General features: G+C 42.4%; 1 protein-coding gene across 4 annotated transcripts in view; it reads left to right on the top strand.

Annotated features, from left to right (window-relative positions):
• Nucleotides 1-17,345, top strand: part of LOC117271850 (phosphatase and actin regulator 1-like) — a 71,957-nt gene that overhangs the window by 52,506 nt on the left and 2,106 nt on the right. For all 4 annotated transcript variants that reach the window (XM_078173385.1, XM_078173383.1, XM_078173384.1 and 1 more), the window contains exons 4-10: nucleotides 528-731; nucleotides 1,826-2,168; nucleotides 4,436-4,629; nucleotides 6,434-6,590; nucleotides 11,449-11,504; nucleotides 12,640-12,701; nucleotides 15,375-15,519. In XM_078173385.1, coding sequence (XP_078029511.1) covers nucleotides 528-731; nucleotides 1,826-2,168; nucleotides 4,436-4,629; nucleotides 6,434-6,590; nucleotides 11,449-11,504; nucleotides 12,640-12,701; nucleotides 15,375-15,519 — 1,161 coding nt within the window. The remainder of the gene's footprint in view (nucleotides 1-527; nucleotides 732-1,825; nucleotides 2,169-4,435; nucleotides 4,630-6,433; nucleotides 6,591-11,448; nucleotides 11,505-12,639; nucleotides 12,702-15,374; nucleotides 15,520-17,345) is intronic.

Below are 17,345 nucleotides of genomic sequence, written 5' to 3' on the forward strand. Positions count from 1 at the left end.
ATGAGATAATGGTAGAAGAGAATAGCAAAAACTCCCTTTGAAGACTTTCTGAATTTAAAAAAGTCTAGAGGCTAACCTTTCTCCCCACATCATACAGGGGTAAGCATTCCTGTGGTGTTCTGTTTTAAAAGGCTGTTCAGTCAAATGTGGGAATGGGGGAGAACTCCCAATAGAAATGCATTGTTTGTCAGAATTTGTGAGCAGCATTGTGAATTGCACTGTCAGCCTTAAAATGTGATCATGCAAAAACCATCAAATGTCTGAGCGCAGTAAAAGAATTAAAAAGCAAAAGTTCTGTCAAACTGCTCGGCTGACACTGTTCCTTGGTCTGCTTTGTGCTGATAAAAGGCTCTCGGGTCTTTAAACAGTCTTAGCTTTTTGAATCCACTCCCCATTGTCTCAAAACTCAGCACCCCGGGTTCATTTTCAACTTTGTTTGAGCAGTCTTCTCGGCAAGTGTCATTCTTGTGCAGCCAAACACATTTTCGATGCTTGTCAGGCTCATTCTTTTTTCTTTTTGTGTTTAGCAACCGTTGAGTTCCGATCTTCGATGGACGGCGGGGGCTGCACTCAGGAGCAGTCTATTAAGTCATCTATGGTCCTGCCCACCAAGAAATCTGTCACCTACTCTAGTGACCTTCAGGATACCCCCGCCAAGCCACCGCTGTATCACAAACAGCCTCCTGCTCTCCCTCCAAAGCCTTTCTCTAGGATCCCAAACCATAGCACAGGTCAGTGGTTCTAGCTCCTGCTCAGTTTCCCTCTTTCCAAACCAACATACAGTATTTGTTCCACCCTACTCATTATGCATGCTTTTTTCTCTGTCTGACATAAGCCAGGAGGGGATCATGTGTTGGGTCGTGTGAGTGTGCAGCTAATCTCCCAAACTACTGGACCGATTAGCCTAATTGTTTATGTGCACATTGCAGGGCACATCTTGGCCTCTGTCATCTGCAGATTCATTCCATACCCGACATGTTATGATCCATTTATGTTAGGCAATTTCTGAGATAAATTAGTCCCTGTTTTTGTTATCTTCATCCCCATCTTGACTGTAAGGGAGCCTGAAGGGACAATTCCACTGGGTGCACCTCAAGCCTGGTTTTGTTTTGTCCTCCGCATGCTGACATACCACACCGGTTTTGCGGCGTGTTTTGCCTGCCCTATTTTGTAGACTTTCATTTTCAACTTTGCAGTGCTGTAGCAAAGTTAGTACTGTTCAAATTCCGGTTCAAAATGACTTAGATCAAAGGTTTGTGGCTGTGTTTTTGATTATTAAAAATAAATTCATCCTCACACAGTGCCTGTTAGCAGGAAAACTCGATCTGTTCTGTGCAACGTGCCGCGGCCCCGTCAAATAAACGGGTAGCTTCTGTGACACTTCTGCGACACGTGCTGGAATTACGAGAATTGCTCAGATTGGCTGCAATGAATTCGAGCTGCTGCTTGGCAGAAATCTATTGAGTTTTCTAGTTGGTTTTGAATTCACTACCCCACTGTAAAAAAATGAGCCATGACTGCTGTTGCTTTAAACCCTACCTGCGTTGCCACACATGTGCACAGGATTATAGTAGTCTCATTAAAGTCCCCTGTGGTTAGGTCAGCCAAGCTCTCTCTGTCATTGTCAATCTGTCAGTCAGAGGAAAGTGGCGTTACCCTGGCCTAATTCCCACCGCTCTGTGCTGACGTCTGAGCCGTGTCTGATCGTCCATGAGCTCTGTTTATCTGTCTGCACCAACAAATTATTGTGGATGAGATGCATAACACCAGTTAACCCAGTTAAAATGTTCAGCAATCCTTCTTTCTGTCCTGATGTACTTTCTAGATTCTTGCCAGCCAATGAAGTTGCCCTGTATGCCCGGGGGAAAGCACTCTCCACCTCTGCCTCCCAAGAAAGTGATGATATGTGTGCCTCCAGGGGGTCTGGACTCAAACTCCCCGTCTCCGTCCCCCAATCCCCTCTGCAGTCTCCCCCAAAAGTGTGCCCCTCCCCAGGGCATGCCCGTCCACCACGGCACTCTGCTGCCCTCTCAGCTCGCCGCTCTATCCAGTCTTCACCAGAGCCACGGTCACCCGCTCCAGCTTCAGTATGGCAGCTTGCATGCGCCCAGCCGCATCATCGAGGAGCTCAATAAAACCCTGGCGCTCTCCATGCAGAGGTTTGAAAGGTTAGTAGCCATTAGTGCTCAAGTCGTTAAATCTGATTGTCCTCTAGTGAAGGCAGGGAGGGACTATGGATTGGCCTCTGTTTGTGGATCTGTCTGTACATCACGTAATACCTTGGTTGGATTTTCGGGACTGAGTCATTGCAAGTCTCAAGTCAAGCCCCGTCCAAAAGTCCTGAACAAGTCATAATGCCCTTCTCAACAAATGTAATGCAGATCTTTAATTTACAAAAGCCATGAATGCTTTTAAAATTTATATTTATTTGTTAAAACAAGTTTGTTAAAAATGTTCTTAGCTAACGTAAGCTCAGCATTAGCTTGCTTAATGTTTGACTTGCAACTTTTTTGTTGATCACTGCATAGTTTATTATCTTTGGGCGGCAGTAGCTCAGTCCATAGGGACCTGAGTTGGGAACTGGAGCGTCGCCTGTTCAAGTACCCGTCTGGACCAAAATATGGAGCGTGGACTGGTAGCTGGAGAGGTGCCAGCTCACCTCCTGGGCACTGCCGAGGTGCCCTTGAGCAAGGCACCGAATCCCCCAACCGCTCGGAGCGCCTGTCATGGGCAGCCCACTCTGACATCTCTCCACTTAGTGCATGTATAGGTCCAGTTTGTGCATGTGTGTGTTCGGACCTGTGTGTAATTGACAACAGAGTGAAAAAATTGAATTTCCCCTCAGGGAATAATAAAGTATATAAAATCAAAATTAAAAATTTAAATTTAAATATCTATTATTTTTGGTACCATTTTTCCAACTGGGGCATCGTAATGTAAAGGAAGTTCTTCATGATTCTCCCCTGCAGCTTTACTGGATGCTGTGAGTTTGGTGGATCGGGGGAATTAAGTATGGACTTGCTGGGAATAAATAACATTAATCTTAGTTAATTAAGGAAATAAACAATTTTTAAATAACATACTTTTATGTCTTTGGGGTTTGGGAAAGATATCAAGTATATTCAAGTCAAAAGGCTCAAGTCCAAGTGAAGTAATGAGTCATTGGTGTTGTAGAACAAGCCGAGTTGCAATTCTTTTGTCAAATTGAGTCAAAAGTCGAATTTATAACTCAAGTGCAAGTCACGTGACTTGCGACCACACCTCAGGAATTTAAAATATTTCACTGATGGAAGTTATAACTTGGTACTGATTGGTCCAGAGGGATGCTGGTGACAACATGTTTCATTTTTATGAGATTATTTTCTTTCATTTTCATCTCTTGTTGGTACAAGTGTTGCCAAAAAAGCATTATAATTAGCATAGTGCGTCCTGTTTATTCGGTTTTATTTTTGCGGTGACTTGTCCGCCCCTCTCAAATATATCCCGGTGTTATTGAGGTCACGTCCTGCCATGTAGTGCTGGTGTACAGGTCTAAATCAGCACACTGCCTCACAGGGCAGCATGGCCTAATTTTGAAGTAAATGTGTGTATGTGTGGGCACAGGCTCGTGGAGTAGGCGTCCCTCCAGCAGTTGGCCTGACATAACATGACCAGCTGCTCTTTACAAGAGCTGCGTTTCCTTCGTGTTTGGAGAAAAGGGACAGGGTAGCGGATTGGACATTATGTAACCTTGTACATTAGGATCTCTTTTTCACCAAAGCCATTTGGGCAGGGATAAGGAAGTAATGGTCCTGACATTGCTCACAATTAGTCTGAGAGCTGGAAAATGGTTATGCAACAGTGGCTCATCGCAAGAAGCTCCAACGAGACTGTGATTAATCAATCTGTCAGATATGTGGCTGGGTTGCACTCGCATGTAAATGATGCATCCTTAAAGTTTATTTCTGTTACCTTGTTTTGAATTATACAAGTTGTATAATCAGTTAGTCTGCTCCTCTGTGTAGTTCAGGGGATTGCATGGCATTGCGTAGGACTGCACAGAATTGTATTTGGTCTGTATTCAGACTCTTTGTAGTCCAGTTTCATTCAGCTGCAGTTATACATCTCCTCTCCCTCTATACTTGGATTAAAAACCCACTAAGCTATCATTAGACTATGCACCTCTTTTATTGTTTTAAATCACTTCCTTTTCTGGATTGAGAAGGCTTGTGAGGGTTATTGTTTCACTAATGCTCCATGTCATAAACAATATTTGCTGACTGCAAAAAGACGATACAGAGCTAAGCTTGAAATATGTGGTTTCCCGTGTAAACTGGATTTCAGTTTTCAGTTTCTGTGGGGTGGACATCTGCTTAGCAAGGCCAAATGCTAGGGCCATAAGCATGACCCATTATATTAATTGCACCGGAAACGCATCTCCCTTTCTCTCCTCTAGCTCCGCATTGCACAGCGCCAGTCAGTGTGCTCCCCTGGACAGGAGAGAAGTGCCGTCTGTGATCATCGACTATGAGGACGACAAGGAGAACATGCCCAATGAGTCCGATTACGAAGATCTCCCCAGCATGTATAAGGACGAGGACGACGATGTGGATGATGACGATGACGACGACGATGATGACATATTTACAAGTGAGTTGCAGAAGTTACGGTGACCTTGAGGAGTCTTTAATACTGTATTTGTTTTGTATCAACAGAGCTCCATAATCTATTTAGGATTTTTCTTGTCTTTGTTTTCAAAGGCAAAAGCATGAAATAACATTAAAACAAACCATATTGTGCCTTGGCAGGAGAACAGTCTTTGTCTGTTTTGTGGAAAAAGACAGCTCATGTTTACAGACGCGATGACACATTTGCTTGACTCATCCTAATCGACAGTGCTGCAAGCTTCACCTGAAGGCTCCGAGAACGCAGATGTAGTTTGACCTTCAAAGCAGGGCCAAACTGAGCTTCGCAGGAGTGTATCCAGAATCATGTGCTCACGCATGGAAACACTTATAACTCACAACCTCTGTGCGAAACTGTCCGTGTCTTTGACACTGTGTCCTTACTCTCTCTTGGGAGCATGTTGGAGTTTTTAAAGGTTTTGATCGGCCATGTGTGATGGAATCGTTCAGTAGGCCACATCATGACTTTAAAGAGACAGTTTACCCCCAAATCAAGAATATATATTTTTACTCTCTTACTTGTAGTGCTACTTATCAGTCTGGATTGTTTGCTGTAAGTTGTTGAGTGTTGGAGATACTGACCGTAGAGATGTCTGCCCTCTCTTGAATATAATTGATCTAGATGGCACTTGGCTTGTGGTGCTCAGTGCCAAAAAGTTGAGTTTTTCAAATGTATTTTTTGCCATCTAGTTGTGTTATATTAAAGAGAAGGCAGACATCTGTATGGCCGATACCTCCAACACTCAGCAACTCATACCAAAACAATCTAGACTGATAAGTAGTAGACTCACAAGTCAGTCTTTAGATGCTTTGCTTAACTAAAGACTGATGTCTTTCTCCCTGATTTTGTGTTTAGATGAGCGGATACAATTTCAGAGTTTAAAAAAACTCACTACGGTGCAGAACCAATAGTAAATCCGCAGGGCGGTCCTTCAGTGGCTCGCTGAACTCTTGTGCTCGTAAACATAGTCCGACTGCGTTAAAAGTTTTAAACGAAGTCGCTGTAAGTCCTTCATTTCCACAATCTTGTGGACTGAGCACACGTTTGATAAAACGGAGTTCAATCTCTCAGCGTCCATTTTCAAGCTCTCTGTGTGTTTATTTCCTTGTCGACGAGAAAAGTGGGAGCGCACATTTCCGGGAGGGCGTGTCCTTTTTAAAAATGCAAGAGGCGTTGCTTTGTTCCCGGCCGTTTTCTCCGGTGTGTTAAACACACTTTAGAAAGGAGTGTCCCCAGACTATCAGAAGGCGGAGATCTCTGATTGTCTGGTGGCGAGACTAGATAAGTAGCACTACAGCTAAGTGGAAGAATATGTATTTTTGACTGTGGGGTGAACTGACCCTTAAAAGGGCATTGGAATTATGAACTATATTTTAAGGTACAGGAAACTTTCAAGTCTATGTTTAAGTAAGCATTTCCTTTATTGTACAAGGCATTAAAACTTCAAATGATAGTCAAAGGTTTAGACTATAGTCAGGCTAGAGCAGTATTCCATATCTGGACCTTCTGCAAACACTGTGCAACTATTTAGATCCTGGTATCAGTACAAACATGGCAGGCAAATGGCAGCGTTTTACACCTATTTATTTACAAGTTAAGTATACAGTCGCCTGTCTTTAATTTTTGCCCAAATCCAAAGTATAATCTGTTTGAAACAATTGAGAAATGCAGTAGAATGAAGATGAAGAGTGTTTGGGTAAATGAGGCCTCAGATCTGCGCTTCACGCCTGCAGCTTCTCATATGTTTGACCCTGGTCTTTGTGTTTAGGTACCCTGGCTCAGAAGGTGCTGAGGAAAGACTCTCTGGCCATCAAGCTGAGTAACCGTCCATCCAAAAGAGAGCTGGAGGAGAAAAACATCCTGCCCATGCAGACAGATGAGGAGAGACTGGAGTCTAGGCAGCAGATAGGCACCAAACTCACAAGGCGAGTATGAGGTGTACACACATGCATTTTTTAAACTTGAATACATTTACACACATGCACAATTTATGGGCCAAATATTCTCAGTAAACCTGGCTGATGTTGCTGCAGCCAACTCAACATTTGTTGCTTGAAAACAGCATCGACCCTTCTCAGCCAAACCGAGCATTATGTCTTACTTTGGGCTGACGATGGCCCAATATCCTGGCTGATAGAACCGTGACTCAGTCCAAAGCCGTTGCAAATGTGAGCCTTTTTTCTGTTGAAACACTTTTATATCCTTTCATTTTTTTCCTTTTCAACATCCGATAAGGATAAAAGCTTTATCTTGTTAAAATGAAGCTCTGAAAATGGAGCTGACCTAATTTCAGCAATGCATCACTCCCCCCCCCCCCCCCCCCCCCCTTTTTCTTCTCTTGTCTTCTCTCTAGCGCGCTCTCCCTCTCTCTCCTCTTTCTTCCTCCTGCCTGACTTCCTCCCTCGCTGACTGAATCACCACGGTGATGCATGTGCCAAACTATCTCCACCCGACTCCTCCACACAGCAGCACCACGCAAGCCACTTTATACCAGCAGTTTACACACACATCTCCACACTGGTGCAGTGCGTACAAATCACAGGAATTTGTATACATATGTTGAGATCATAAATGTGAATTCTAGTAATTGAAGAGATCAAACAACATAATGTTTTTCCCCAACGGATCACACGCCTCATTTGATTTCACTCCTCTCTTTGAACATGACTTGCCTTTCTGAATGTAGGGATGTAGTGATGCGTTCAGGGAGGAAAAGGCCGCCAAGTGTTTGGGTAAAAATGAAAGCCTGGATAGTATAATAAAATATGAGATGCGGGAAATATGGTTGCAAGGGATGGAGTATCATCTAGAGACACTGGCATGAAACTCACTATTCCCCACTGTGATTGGAACACAGCGCCTGTTCCCAGAAGGCCTGCCTGCTTAGTTGTCATGTTCCCAAAACGCTCGGTCACAGTGTCCTTTGCACGGTGTCATCCGATATACAGTTCCTAATTTCATGCTTTTTGCCAACAGCATTGTGTCCGGTAATGTTGTAATGTTGTCGCTTGTGCCAGGCCAATCAGAATTGATTATGATAATGCTGCTCTAGGACTCGTTGACCTCAACTTCTATTGACCTGATTCACTGGGAACACCCTGGAGACCCTTTATCTCGAGGGAGAAAACTGAACGGAAAAGTTTCTGGTTTTATCCTTGAGAAAGTTGAGAAACACTGCTGTGTCTTTGGCTAACTGTTTGTGATTCTTGCTGGCTTTCATATGTCTTTATGTTTTTTATAAATGATACAGTGCATGTCTTGTAAATAGATAGTCAGTTTTGGAAATAGGCTTGTTTGCATTCTTGCTGAGGGTTACATGAGAAGATCAATACCACTGTCATGTCTGTCAGGTCAATGTAAAGCTATAGCCAGGAGGGGGTTAGCTCAGCTTAAACTTAAAGAAGGGGAAGGTGGCTAGTAGAAACATTCATCTCCCAGCACCTGTAAATCTTACAAATAAATGTTATATTTTGTTCGTTTTAAAAGAACAGATGACAAGCTGTGGTTTTACTGGGGCGTTATGTGCAAGGCTACTTTTTGACCAGTCGTATTGAGCTTATATATACCTGGTATCATCACATGACAGCATTAAATACAAGTGTAAACGACCAAGAAGATGCATTGTGAACCGATCACTCAAACCGCTTGTCGATGTGGTCTGGGATGCTTTTGAATATATATCTTTTGTAGTGTAAGTGCAATTGCATCTGATTCATCCCTGACAAGGACTACATCATCATGACGTGGCTGTTCTTTTATTGAATTTTGTGTACAAAATAAACACAGAAAATTGTGAAGTGCATGACAAATATGTCAGTTTAGCAGAACACATCCATAGTACAGGAACACAGGAAGTAATACAGGAAATTTCTGGAAGTTGGATTTTATATTTTAGAAAAGAAAGCAGAGGAAAATAAATGAATATATAAATAAATAAGAGAAGAGGGTTTAGAAATTGATAACCTTATACGGATTGTATTATTGCCATGGATTCACAGTAAGGATTCACACCTTCTTTGGCCTTCTTCCCTGCACTGGCTTCCAGTCTCTTGTAGAATCCATTTTAAAGGCTCTCAATGATCTGGCACCGGAGTATATAACCAAGCTTTTTACTTCGTACTGTCCAAACACGCCTCTCAGGTCTGCTGGTCTGGGTCTTCTAACTGTTCCAGAGTCCAGGTTAAAAACAAAGCGTTATCAAGTCTTTCCATTCTTGCTCCTCGGCTTTGAAACAGCCTCCCACTGAGCATGAGCTCAACTAACTCTATTCACATCTTAAAATCTTGCATGAAAACATACTTTTACAGAATGGCCTTTCCTTATTGTGAGAAAATGTGTATATGTACGCATGCACACATGTATATATGTGTTTAAATGTACATGTTGGTGTAGGCACATGTATATGCTTATGTTTATTAGTATCACTTTTGTTTTGTATTTTCTTCACCTTGGAAAGCAGTTTGTGCTTTCAGCTCGAAAAGTGCTCTACAAATAAAGTTATTATTATTGTAATTATTAAGGTGGACAAAGCTGCATTGACACAACCACTAACATGACTAGCTAGCATGCTAGCAAACAGTAGCGCAAGAGTGTGGGCGTAGTAATCATGTGCAGGGTCCTTTGACCCTACAGTGTAAGTGACATAAGCAGTAACGAATTCCAAACACAGATGCTCAGCTGGAGACACACAGAAGATGAAGGTGTGAGCGACGATGTGTCTCAGCTGTCTACTTGTGTTCGGATCACTGAAACATGTTAATATCATGTATAAACAGACTCAGTGACTTTCTGGAATCTTATCTCCCAGGAAACCAGCAGAAATTCAAATAAAGCGATTATTTTCAAAAGTGTTGAACTATTCCTTTAAAGAGGTGGCACGGTGGTGCAGTGGTTAGCATTGTCGCCTCACCGCAAGAGGGTGGGGGGTTCGAACCCAGAGTTGGGGAGCCCTTTTGTGCGGATTTGCATGTTCCCCCGTGTCAGCGTGGGTTTTATCCAGGTACTCCGGCTTCCTCCCACCATCCAGAGACGTGCAGGCTAGGTTAATAGGTGACTCTAAATTGCACATAGGTGAGAATATGAGCATGAATGGCTGTCTGTCTCTAAGTATTAGCCCAGCAATGGTCTTACCCTGCCTTGTACCCTGCCTGCATAAGCAGTTATGGAAAATGAGCTTTTGGGAGCTGCAGAGTTTGATGCTAATCCTTTGTGAATTTGTCATTATGAGTTACACCTTTCACATTACACATAGTCATTTCATGCATTATTAATATAAAATATTTATTAGTGCAGCTTTAAATAAATTGTTCTCCCTATTAGCCACTTGATAGAACCTTGTGTAACTCCTTATATAATCTCATTATGCTCATGTCTCTGCTCTCCATATTGCACAGAACCGGCAGACAGGCCGCCTAAAAATAAACCTGGTTGTGATAGAAATTATTTGGGAAGGAGCATCCATATGGATGTTTGTTGGCCAGTCTGTGCATGTTTATTTACAGTACCTGCATCTTCGCTGGCGGGAGGCTGATATAATGCTCAGATCGGACTGAGAGGCGGAGAGCTCTAGTCTGAGATTCAGTGTTTTGATTTTTTTTTTTCCTGAACAATAACCTCCAAGTGGGAGAAGAGATGACACGAGATGAGATGAGACAAGCCGGTCTGAGCACAGACCTAACCCTGCGTACAGTAGCTTACGGGGCCGAGCTGTTCCAGATGGCTGTCAGATCTGAACGAGATGGAGACAATCATTGATCCAGTGCCTACGGTTCGGTCTCCTCCCGCAGGGTCCTGACACAGTGCTATAATAAGAGTCCCCGGTTGAAAGCACTTAGAGTGACCTTTCAGAGATTGCCTTTGGGTATCTTAGTCATTTCAGACACTCACAAATTGAGGAAATTAGAGATAATCTGTGCAAAATGTATCTCTTCAGATATAGCTGAAAACAAGAAAATGTGATGGCAACAGTGTCCGACTGTCTTGTTCCATGTGTCTTTTGTCTGTGTGACTCTGTGTGTGTGTGTGTGTGTGTGTGTGTGTGTGTGTGTGTGTGTGTGTGTGTTAGGTATATCTAAGCTGTCTTGAGTGTTGAAACCTTCCAGTTGGCATGTGACTGTGTCATAATGCCTTATTCAGCATCAGATGAGAGCTGAGTCTTCAGGAATATCTTGCTTTTACTAGCCTTCTTCCCTGCATTGCACCAACGTATAATCATGCAGTCCTTGCATTGGAAGAGAAGGATTGGTGATCATGGCAGACTAAATTTGTAGGAAGTGCACCTGTCAAGCTGTTGTGAGGGAGAAGCTTAAAAAAGATGCAAATCTTTCAACTACGAGAAAACAGCATTGAACTCAGATGCTTATAAATAAGTTGTACTGGGAGTGAGGAAATGTTGAGTTTAATGTTTATTTAATACAGTTTGGGACCAACGCATTGCATTTTACTCTAAAGCCCAGGGTTGTCAGTTGTAAAAGCACTCACGCTGCAAAGCAAAAATGTGAATAACCTTACTGGAACTTGCTGTCAAAGCAGGGAAGTAAAACTGGGCAAAATGGAAGGAAGAAAAAACTGAACTGAGCAGCTGCCTCTGAACTATTTATATCACAGAAGACGAACCAATGAAATGTTTGCACAGAGTTTCTTTTCAACGATGACAGCTGATGATTATGTGATATTACATGCAAATTATGTTGATTTGCATCAGGAACTTTTGCTGTTTTTGGCTGACTTGCTGACCTCTTGCCTGTGATTATGTGCTGACTGTGGATGTATGTTTCTAACCAGGCGCTTGAGTCAGAGACCCACTGCGGAGGAGCTGGAACAGAGGAACATCCTCAAACGTGAGTGTCTCAATGTATTTAACATTATCGCTAAGCTGCTAAAGTCAGCTCACAAATAAGAACAATTTAACAGAAACGTCAAAGTAACAAAATTGCCAAAATTGCCCTCTCTAACTGTGCGACGCTTTGTTAAAGGAATCGCAGCAAAGCATGAGTCTTGTTTGTCGCAGACTGTGCATGCAGGCTTCATATGGTGCAGCCTGGTTATTTTAGAGGCCTAGTTGTATGCAAGCTAGTGGCATACTTCTTCCCCTTTATTCCTCCTTGGTCTGCCGTTTCATCTGAGGCAGGCAGGCAGGCAGCAAGGCTCCCCGAGGAGGCATGTCCAGAGAGGCTGTTTTCTTTGCTCAGACACATGCAGTATCAGAGAGAAACAGTTCTGTTGCCTGGGACTCTGCGTCTCTCACTTCAAAGGCTGATTTACCAGCAGTTCCTGCTTTCCTAGAGGCTCCTGCGTGATTGGCAGAGAGCGGGAGGAAAATACAAAGTCTCAGAATTCATGAGTGACAAGTCGTGTCCTCAGCATTACTCACACGCATACAATACCAAGGTTAAACAAACAGGGGGGTTCATTTTCAGGAGTACTACAGATACAGTGTGTGTTCAGCACAAGCACAAATGCAGTTTGACTGTTGAAGCTTTCGCAAACAGGAGCTGCGTCCCAGAATGCCTCTTGTTTACTCCCGTCTCTCCTTTTTACTTGAGCCTCTGAGTTGGAGGTTTTTGTCTCCGTAATTGACTCTGAATATAAATGCAACACACGGGTGAATTTTCGTGAGATGTAAGAACTTAATGTGATCAGAATTTTTTTCCCTCGCAAAAGAAAGAAATGTTTATTTCTAAATAGGTTAATCACTTGATCGAGAAACATGGACCAAAAAGCCCTGGGACAACTTGAAAGGAACAAAGCAATCATTCTCCCCTGGTGCCCATTCCTAATAGCATTAAACAGCCAGTGATGGAAACTATTTCAGGATTTAAGAAACTTACCCAGTTTAGTGTGAATCTAATTAGCCACATTATGCAAACAGTGTGTTTGTCCCCACCCCCCACCCCCCCAGTGGTTTCTAAACATTTCATAGACAGTCCACTGTTGGCACTCGCAGCGTAACTCTCATCCTCTTATTCTCTGCAGCTCGCAATGAGCAAGAGGAAATGGAGGAGAAGAGGGAGATCAAGCGAAGGCTAACACGAAAGGTGAGTCCAAAATAGCTCCAAAGGTGCAAACCCACACTTGATCTCAAAGCATTCGGAGGGGGTAAATTGTTGGCCAGGAAAAACAAACACTGTGACAGTGACTCATCTGTGGCGAGAAGTGAGGCTGCAGTCTGTTACAGGCGTGATATTGTAGTTCTCAGGTCTCCCCCAGGAGACGCTGGCTGATGTCCTTGTTGTCCTTGGCCCTTCAGCACACTGGCTGCCAAATCCTTCGACCCCATAGGGAGGTGTTGAGCATGTTCCCATCACTTTCAATTAGATTATAGCACTTTCTGCTCACCTGCAGACATGCTGCTCAAAACAACAATCTCACAGCTGTTGGAGGAGTTTATTGCATGCATCACACGCCTTTAGTCCCTTGTGCTTTATTAGACAAAATGTTTTAAATGTCCCATATTATGCTCATTTTTAGGTTCATACTTGTACTTTGGGTTTTTACTAGAAAATGTTTACATGATTTAATGTTCACAAAAGCACATTATTGTTCTCATACTGCCTCTGAATATACCTGTATTCACCCTCTGCCTGAAATGCTCCGTTTTAAAATCTCTTTTAAGCCACAGTTGTTATCTTTGAGAAAATAACTGTGTCATACTTGCTGAAACTGTCACTATTTTCCTAGAGAAATACATGAAACAGACCCTCCCTCCCTCCCTCCTACTGCCTCTCATGGTATTTGCTAGAATCAGACGCTAGCGCAGTCAGCAACAACCAATCAGACCCGAGGAGCCTCTAACACAGCTGTCAGTGATTTCAATCGCTGTGTGAACTGCTGTCAAACTGTCAAACAAAGCAGCGCTAATCAAATATGAATCAAGATCCTGTAACTGCTCTGACTATTTCTCCCCTCAGATGTTTCCAGAAACATATTTTAGTGTACTGTTTGGCTGTTATATGAGAACGTTGGTCTGGCTGGTGTGTGCGGTGCTTTCTACTCCTATTTAACTGTGTCCAACATGGCGGCCGGGTCACAAACACTCTCATTTTACAGCTAAACTGTACACTAAAATATGTTCCTGAAAACATTTGTATCATATTTGATTAGTGCTCCCTAGTTTAACAATCTGACCGCAGTTCACTAGCAGTGATTGACAGCTGCCTTAGAGACTCCTCTGCTCCGACTAGTTGTGTTCGTTCATATGCAACAAGCCATTAGAAGCAGTGGAAGCAGGCCCGCCGTCGAGGGGTCAAAGGGTACAGATGACCCCAGCCCAAGGCCAAGGCGGGGCCCATGAAAAGGTCTATGGTTGATTCTTAAATGGGATCAAGTACAACAATTTACTTACCGGCTTAAATCACTGACAATACAAGCTATATATATATATATATATATATATATATATATATATATATATATATATATATATATATATATATATATTTTTACATGATAGATAAATAAATGTAATTTTACATTTAAAACACATTTCAGCATGCCATCTGATATGCCCACCCCCTACAGGTGTTGTGAAATGGTGCAGTCCATCTGACATGGGTCAGGTTTGTGATGCGCAAAACTCACAAGAGCCCCTAATGTAAACATGTGAGGCGGACTGGAGCCTGATTAGCTAAGTCAGAGCGCCTCACTGAACACCAGGGACTCCATGAGGAAAAGCCAGGGTACAGAGAGAACATGAAAATGAAAGGGGCAAAGACATGATGGACAAACGTCTGGGGGAAAAAAAAATGCGAAGAAGCAGCATGTATGACAGGCAGAGCTGAAGGTGAGGGGGTGAGGCAGAGTCATTTCTAGCAAATAAAACCTGCTACAGCGGGCTCAGTTTTAAAGCTACAGTGAAGACACTGATACATTAAAGGCATCCATTGGTACCATGTTATGCTATCTTGTCGGAAAGGGGGCCAAATAATGCTCCAAAATTATGCTAAATTTTGCATAAATTGAGTTTACCATATACAACCATACACTATTTCAATTCTGCACATGTTTTTAGCAATATTTAATTAAAGTAGCCCTCATGTTTGAATGAATATACGAGGAAAAAACTGTGTTCACTGCTGTTTTGATGTTATGATTTAATACTATGCTGTAATTTCCTCAAGTAGTGTTTGATTTTACTTTTCTCTAATCATTCACTGGAGGTCCAGTACACACACGTGACTGCTTGTGCTTTTCAAAATAAGAAAACAAGGACACTTAAGTACAAGTAGATACAAAATACATGTATAAATATGATTAATTTGATTATATTCACAGGAAATATTAAAATATATAGGAATGTTGTCATGCTGCAGTGTTACTTAATTACCTCTTGCATTTATGTACTGCACTGTTATTTATCGACCGTCATTAAAGGTGTTACAGATAACTGTGAAAAGCTAATATTGGTCGGCATAGCGACCTGGCTGATTTGGACACTGATCAACTGATGCATTGCTGTTTGTGATGCAGATTCTTTTAGGGTAGATTCATTAGTCCACTGATTCAATAAATGTCCAGAATGTCAGAGCAGTGTGGTGTTGAACTCCTCTCTGAGGCACCTGCACAAGAAATACTGGATGTGCTAGTCTTTTTTTTTCTATAAGGAATGGAAAATATGCAAATTCTAAGAAGCTTCTAACCATGACAGCGACGAGGAATTCTCCACCTAGTTTCCTGTACTCTAAGTCCCTTTTCTCCTGCTTTATTTGCAGCTGAGCCAGAGGCCCACTGTAGAGGAGCTGAGACAGGCCAAAATCCTCATCCGATTCAGTGACTACGTGGAGGTGTCAGATGCCCAGGACTACGACAGGCGGGCAGATAAGCCCTGGACCCGGCTCACAGCAGCTGACAAGGCCAGTATCACTTACACTTAGATTTTAGATTGTTTTGATAATCTTAAGATGCCTCCTCGCCTGCTTTCAGATTCATTCAAACACCATCGTGCTTCTCTCCCCCCACCCCCCATCTGTTCCTCATGTGACGCAACCCGTAACGCAGGAGAGTAATGGTAGTAGGATGCGTTCCTCCTCTCTTGTTACAGCTAGTTCCACCTCAGCTGTTTGGTTCCCCTTCGTGAGTAAACACCCCGGAGCAGTCCTGCTGCTCGCTGCCCAAGCGACTTTTAATGAGTTCTCACAGTGATGCTGCTTCTGTTGTTTTGATTCCTTTGCTTTGATGATGTGCAGTTTTTGAGCACGGCAGGTCACACCTGAGGAGCACTCGTGAAAATCACGGGGATCCAGCGTTTTGATTATGCAACAGCTCCCCTTACATAATCGGACGAGCAGTGCCTCAGGACCCCTCAGCCGCAGCTCTGCTCTGCTGACGTCTTTTTTTTCTTTCCTCCCTCTTTCTACCATGTAGTACAGATTTGAATATTGTTTGTTCTCCTGTCACAGAAGCATCCTCTCCAAGGCTGGAGACATTCTTTTGAGTCATGCTGAATGGCAAACACAATGACATCACCCTGCTGGGTTGCTGTCACAGAGAACATTGTAGAGGGGATGTAAGGTTATTAGAAAAGGTACAGCACACCATTTTATTTCCTGAAACTTTGACTCATGGGCACTTTAACAATCTGTTTTAGTCGTCCTGCCCCCGGCAAGGCACTCAGCCCTCGACTACTCCTGTGGTGCTACTTTGAGGCTATGATTCACACGTTATTGTCCCAGACATGAATGTCTATAACTACATGAATGGATAACAGCTTCGATTTGTGCTCATAAACAAACCCAGAAAAGGGATGTTTTGTTTATTTGCTTGTTGCTGTTGTTTTTTTTTAAGTGTTATTAACCCTTAAATGCAAGCCTCAGGTCTTTTGCAACCCTGGATTATATTTGAACTTTTGAACCACCTAGAAACACTGTTCACATGGGCGGATTATGAGACAATGGGCCCCTGGGCACAAACGTGTAAAGGCCCCACCACCTCTCCTACATAGGACTAGAAACACAGCTACAGACTTTGAGGAGATTTTGCCGGTTTTCTTTGTTGTTCTAATTTTGTGACTTTTTGTGGTCATTTTCTATGTCCTTGTAGTCATTTTGTGTGTGTTTTGTTATTTTACCCCTTTTTTGTAATTATTTTGTCTCTCTACAAGTTATTGTTTTAGGTAATTTCATGTATTTTAATCATTTTGTGTCTTTTTTTGTCATTTTGGTCATTCCTTCTGGTTATTTTGCCCTTTTTATAGTTATTTTGTGTCTCTTTGTAGTCATTTTGAATCTTTTTGGTAAATGGTTGGTAATGGTAATTGGTCATTTTACCCGCTTTTTGTAATTATTTAGTGTCTTTTCTGGTTAATTTAGGTAACTTTGTGTTTTTGTTAGTCATTTTGTCTCTTGATAGTCATTTTGTGTCTTTTTTGGTTACTTTGTGTCTGTGGAAATTTTTCCCTGCTTTTGTAGTTTTGTATCTCTATAGTGGTTTTGTGTCTCTCGAGGTAATTTTATGACTTTTTTAAGGTAATTTTGGTCGTTTTGTGTCTCTAGAGGTTTTCTTTAGGTGATTTTTGTCTTTTTCAGTTGTTTTATGTCTCTTTATAGTCATTTTGTGTCTTTTTATTGTTAGTTTGCCCCTTTTTGTAGTGATTTTGTGTCGCTTTTTGATGATTTTGTGTCGATAATTGGTTATTTTACCCCTTTTTGTAATTATTTTATGTCCCTTCAAGTTCAATTTTTGTC

Source organism: Epinephelus lanceolatus, chromosome 12 (assembly GCF_041903045.1).
Source record: "Epinephelus lanceolatus isolate andai-2023 chromosome 12, ASM4190304v1, whole genome shotgun sequence".
Classification (NCBI taxonomy): Eukaryota; Metazoa; Chordata; class Actinopteri; order Perciformes; family Serranidae; genus Epinephelus; species Epinephelus lanceolatus.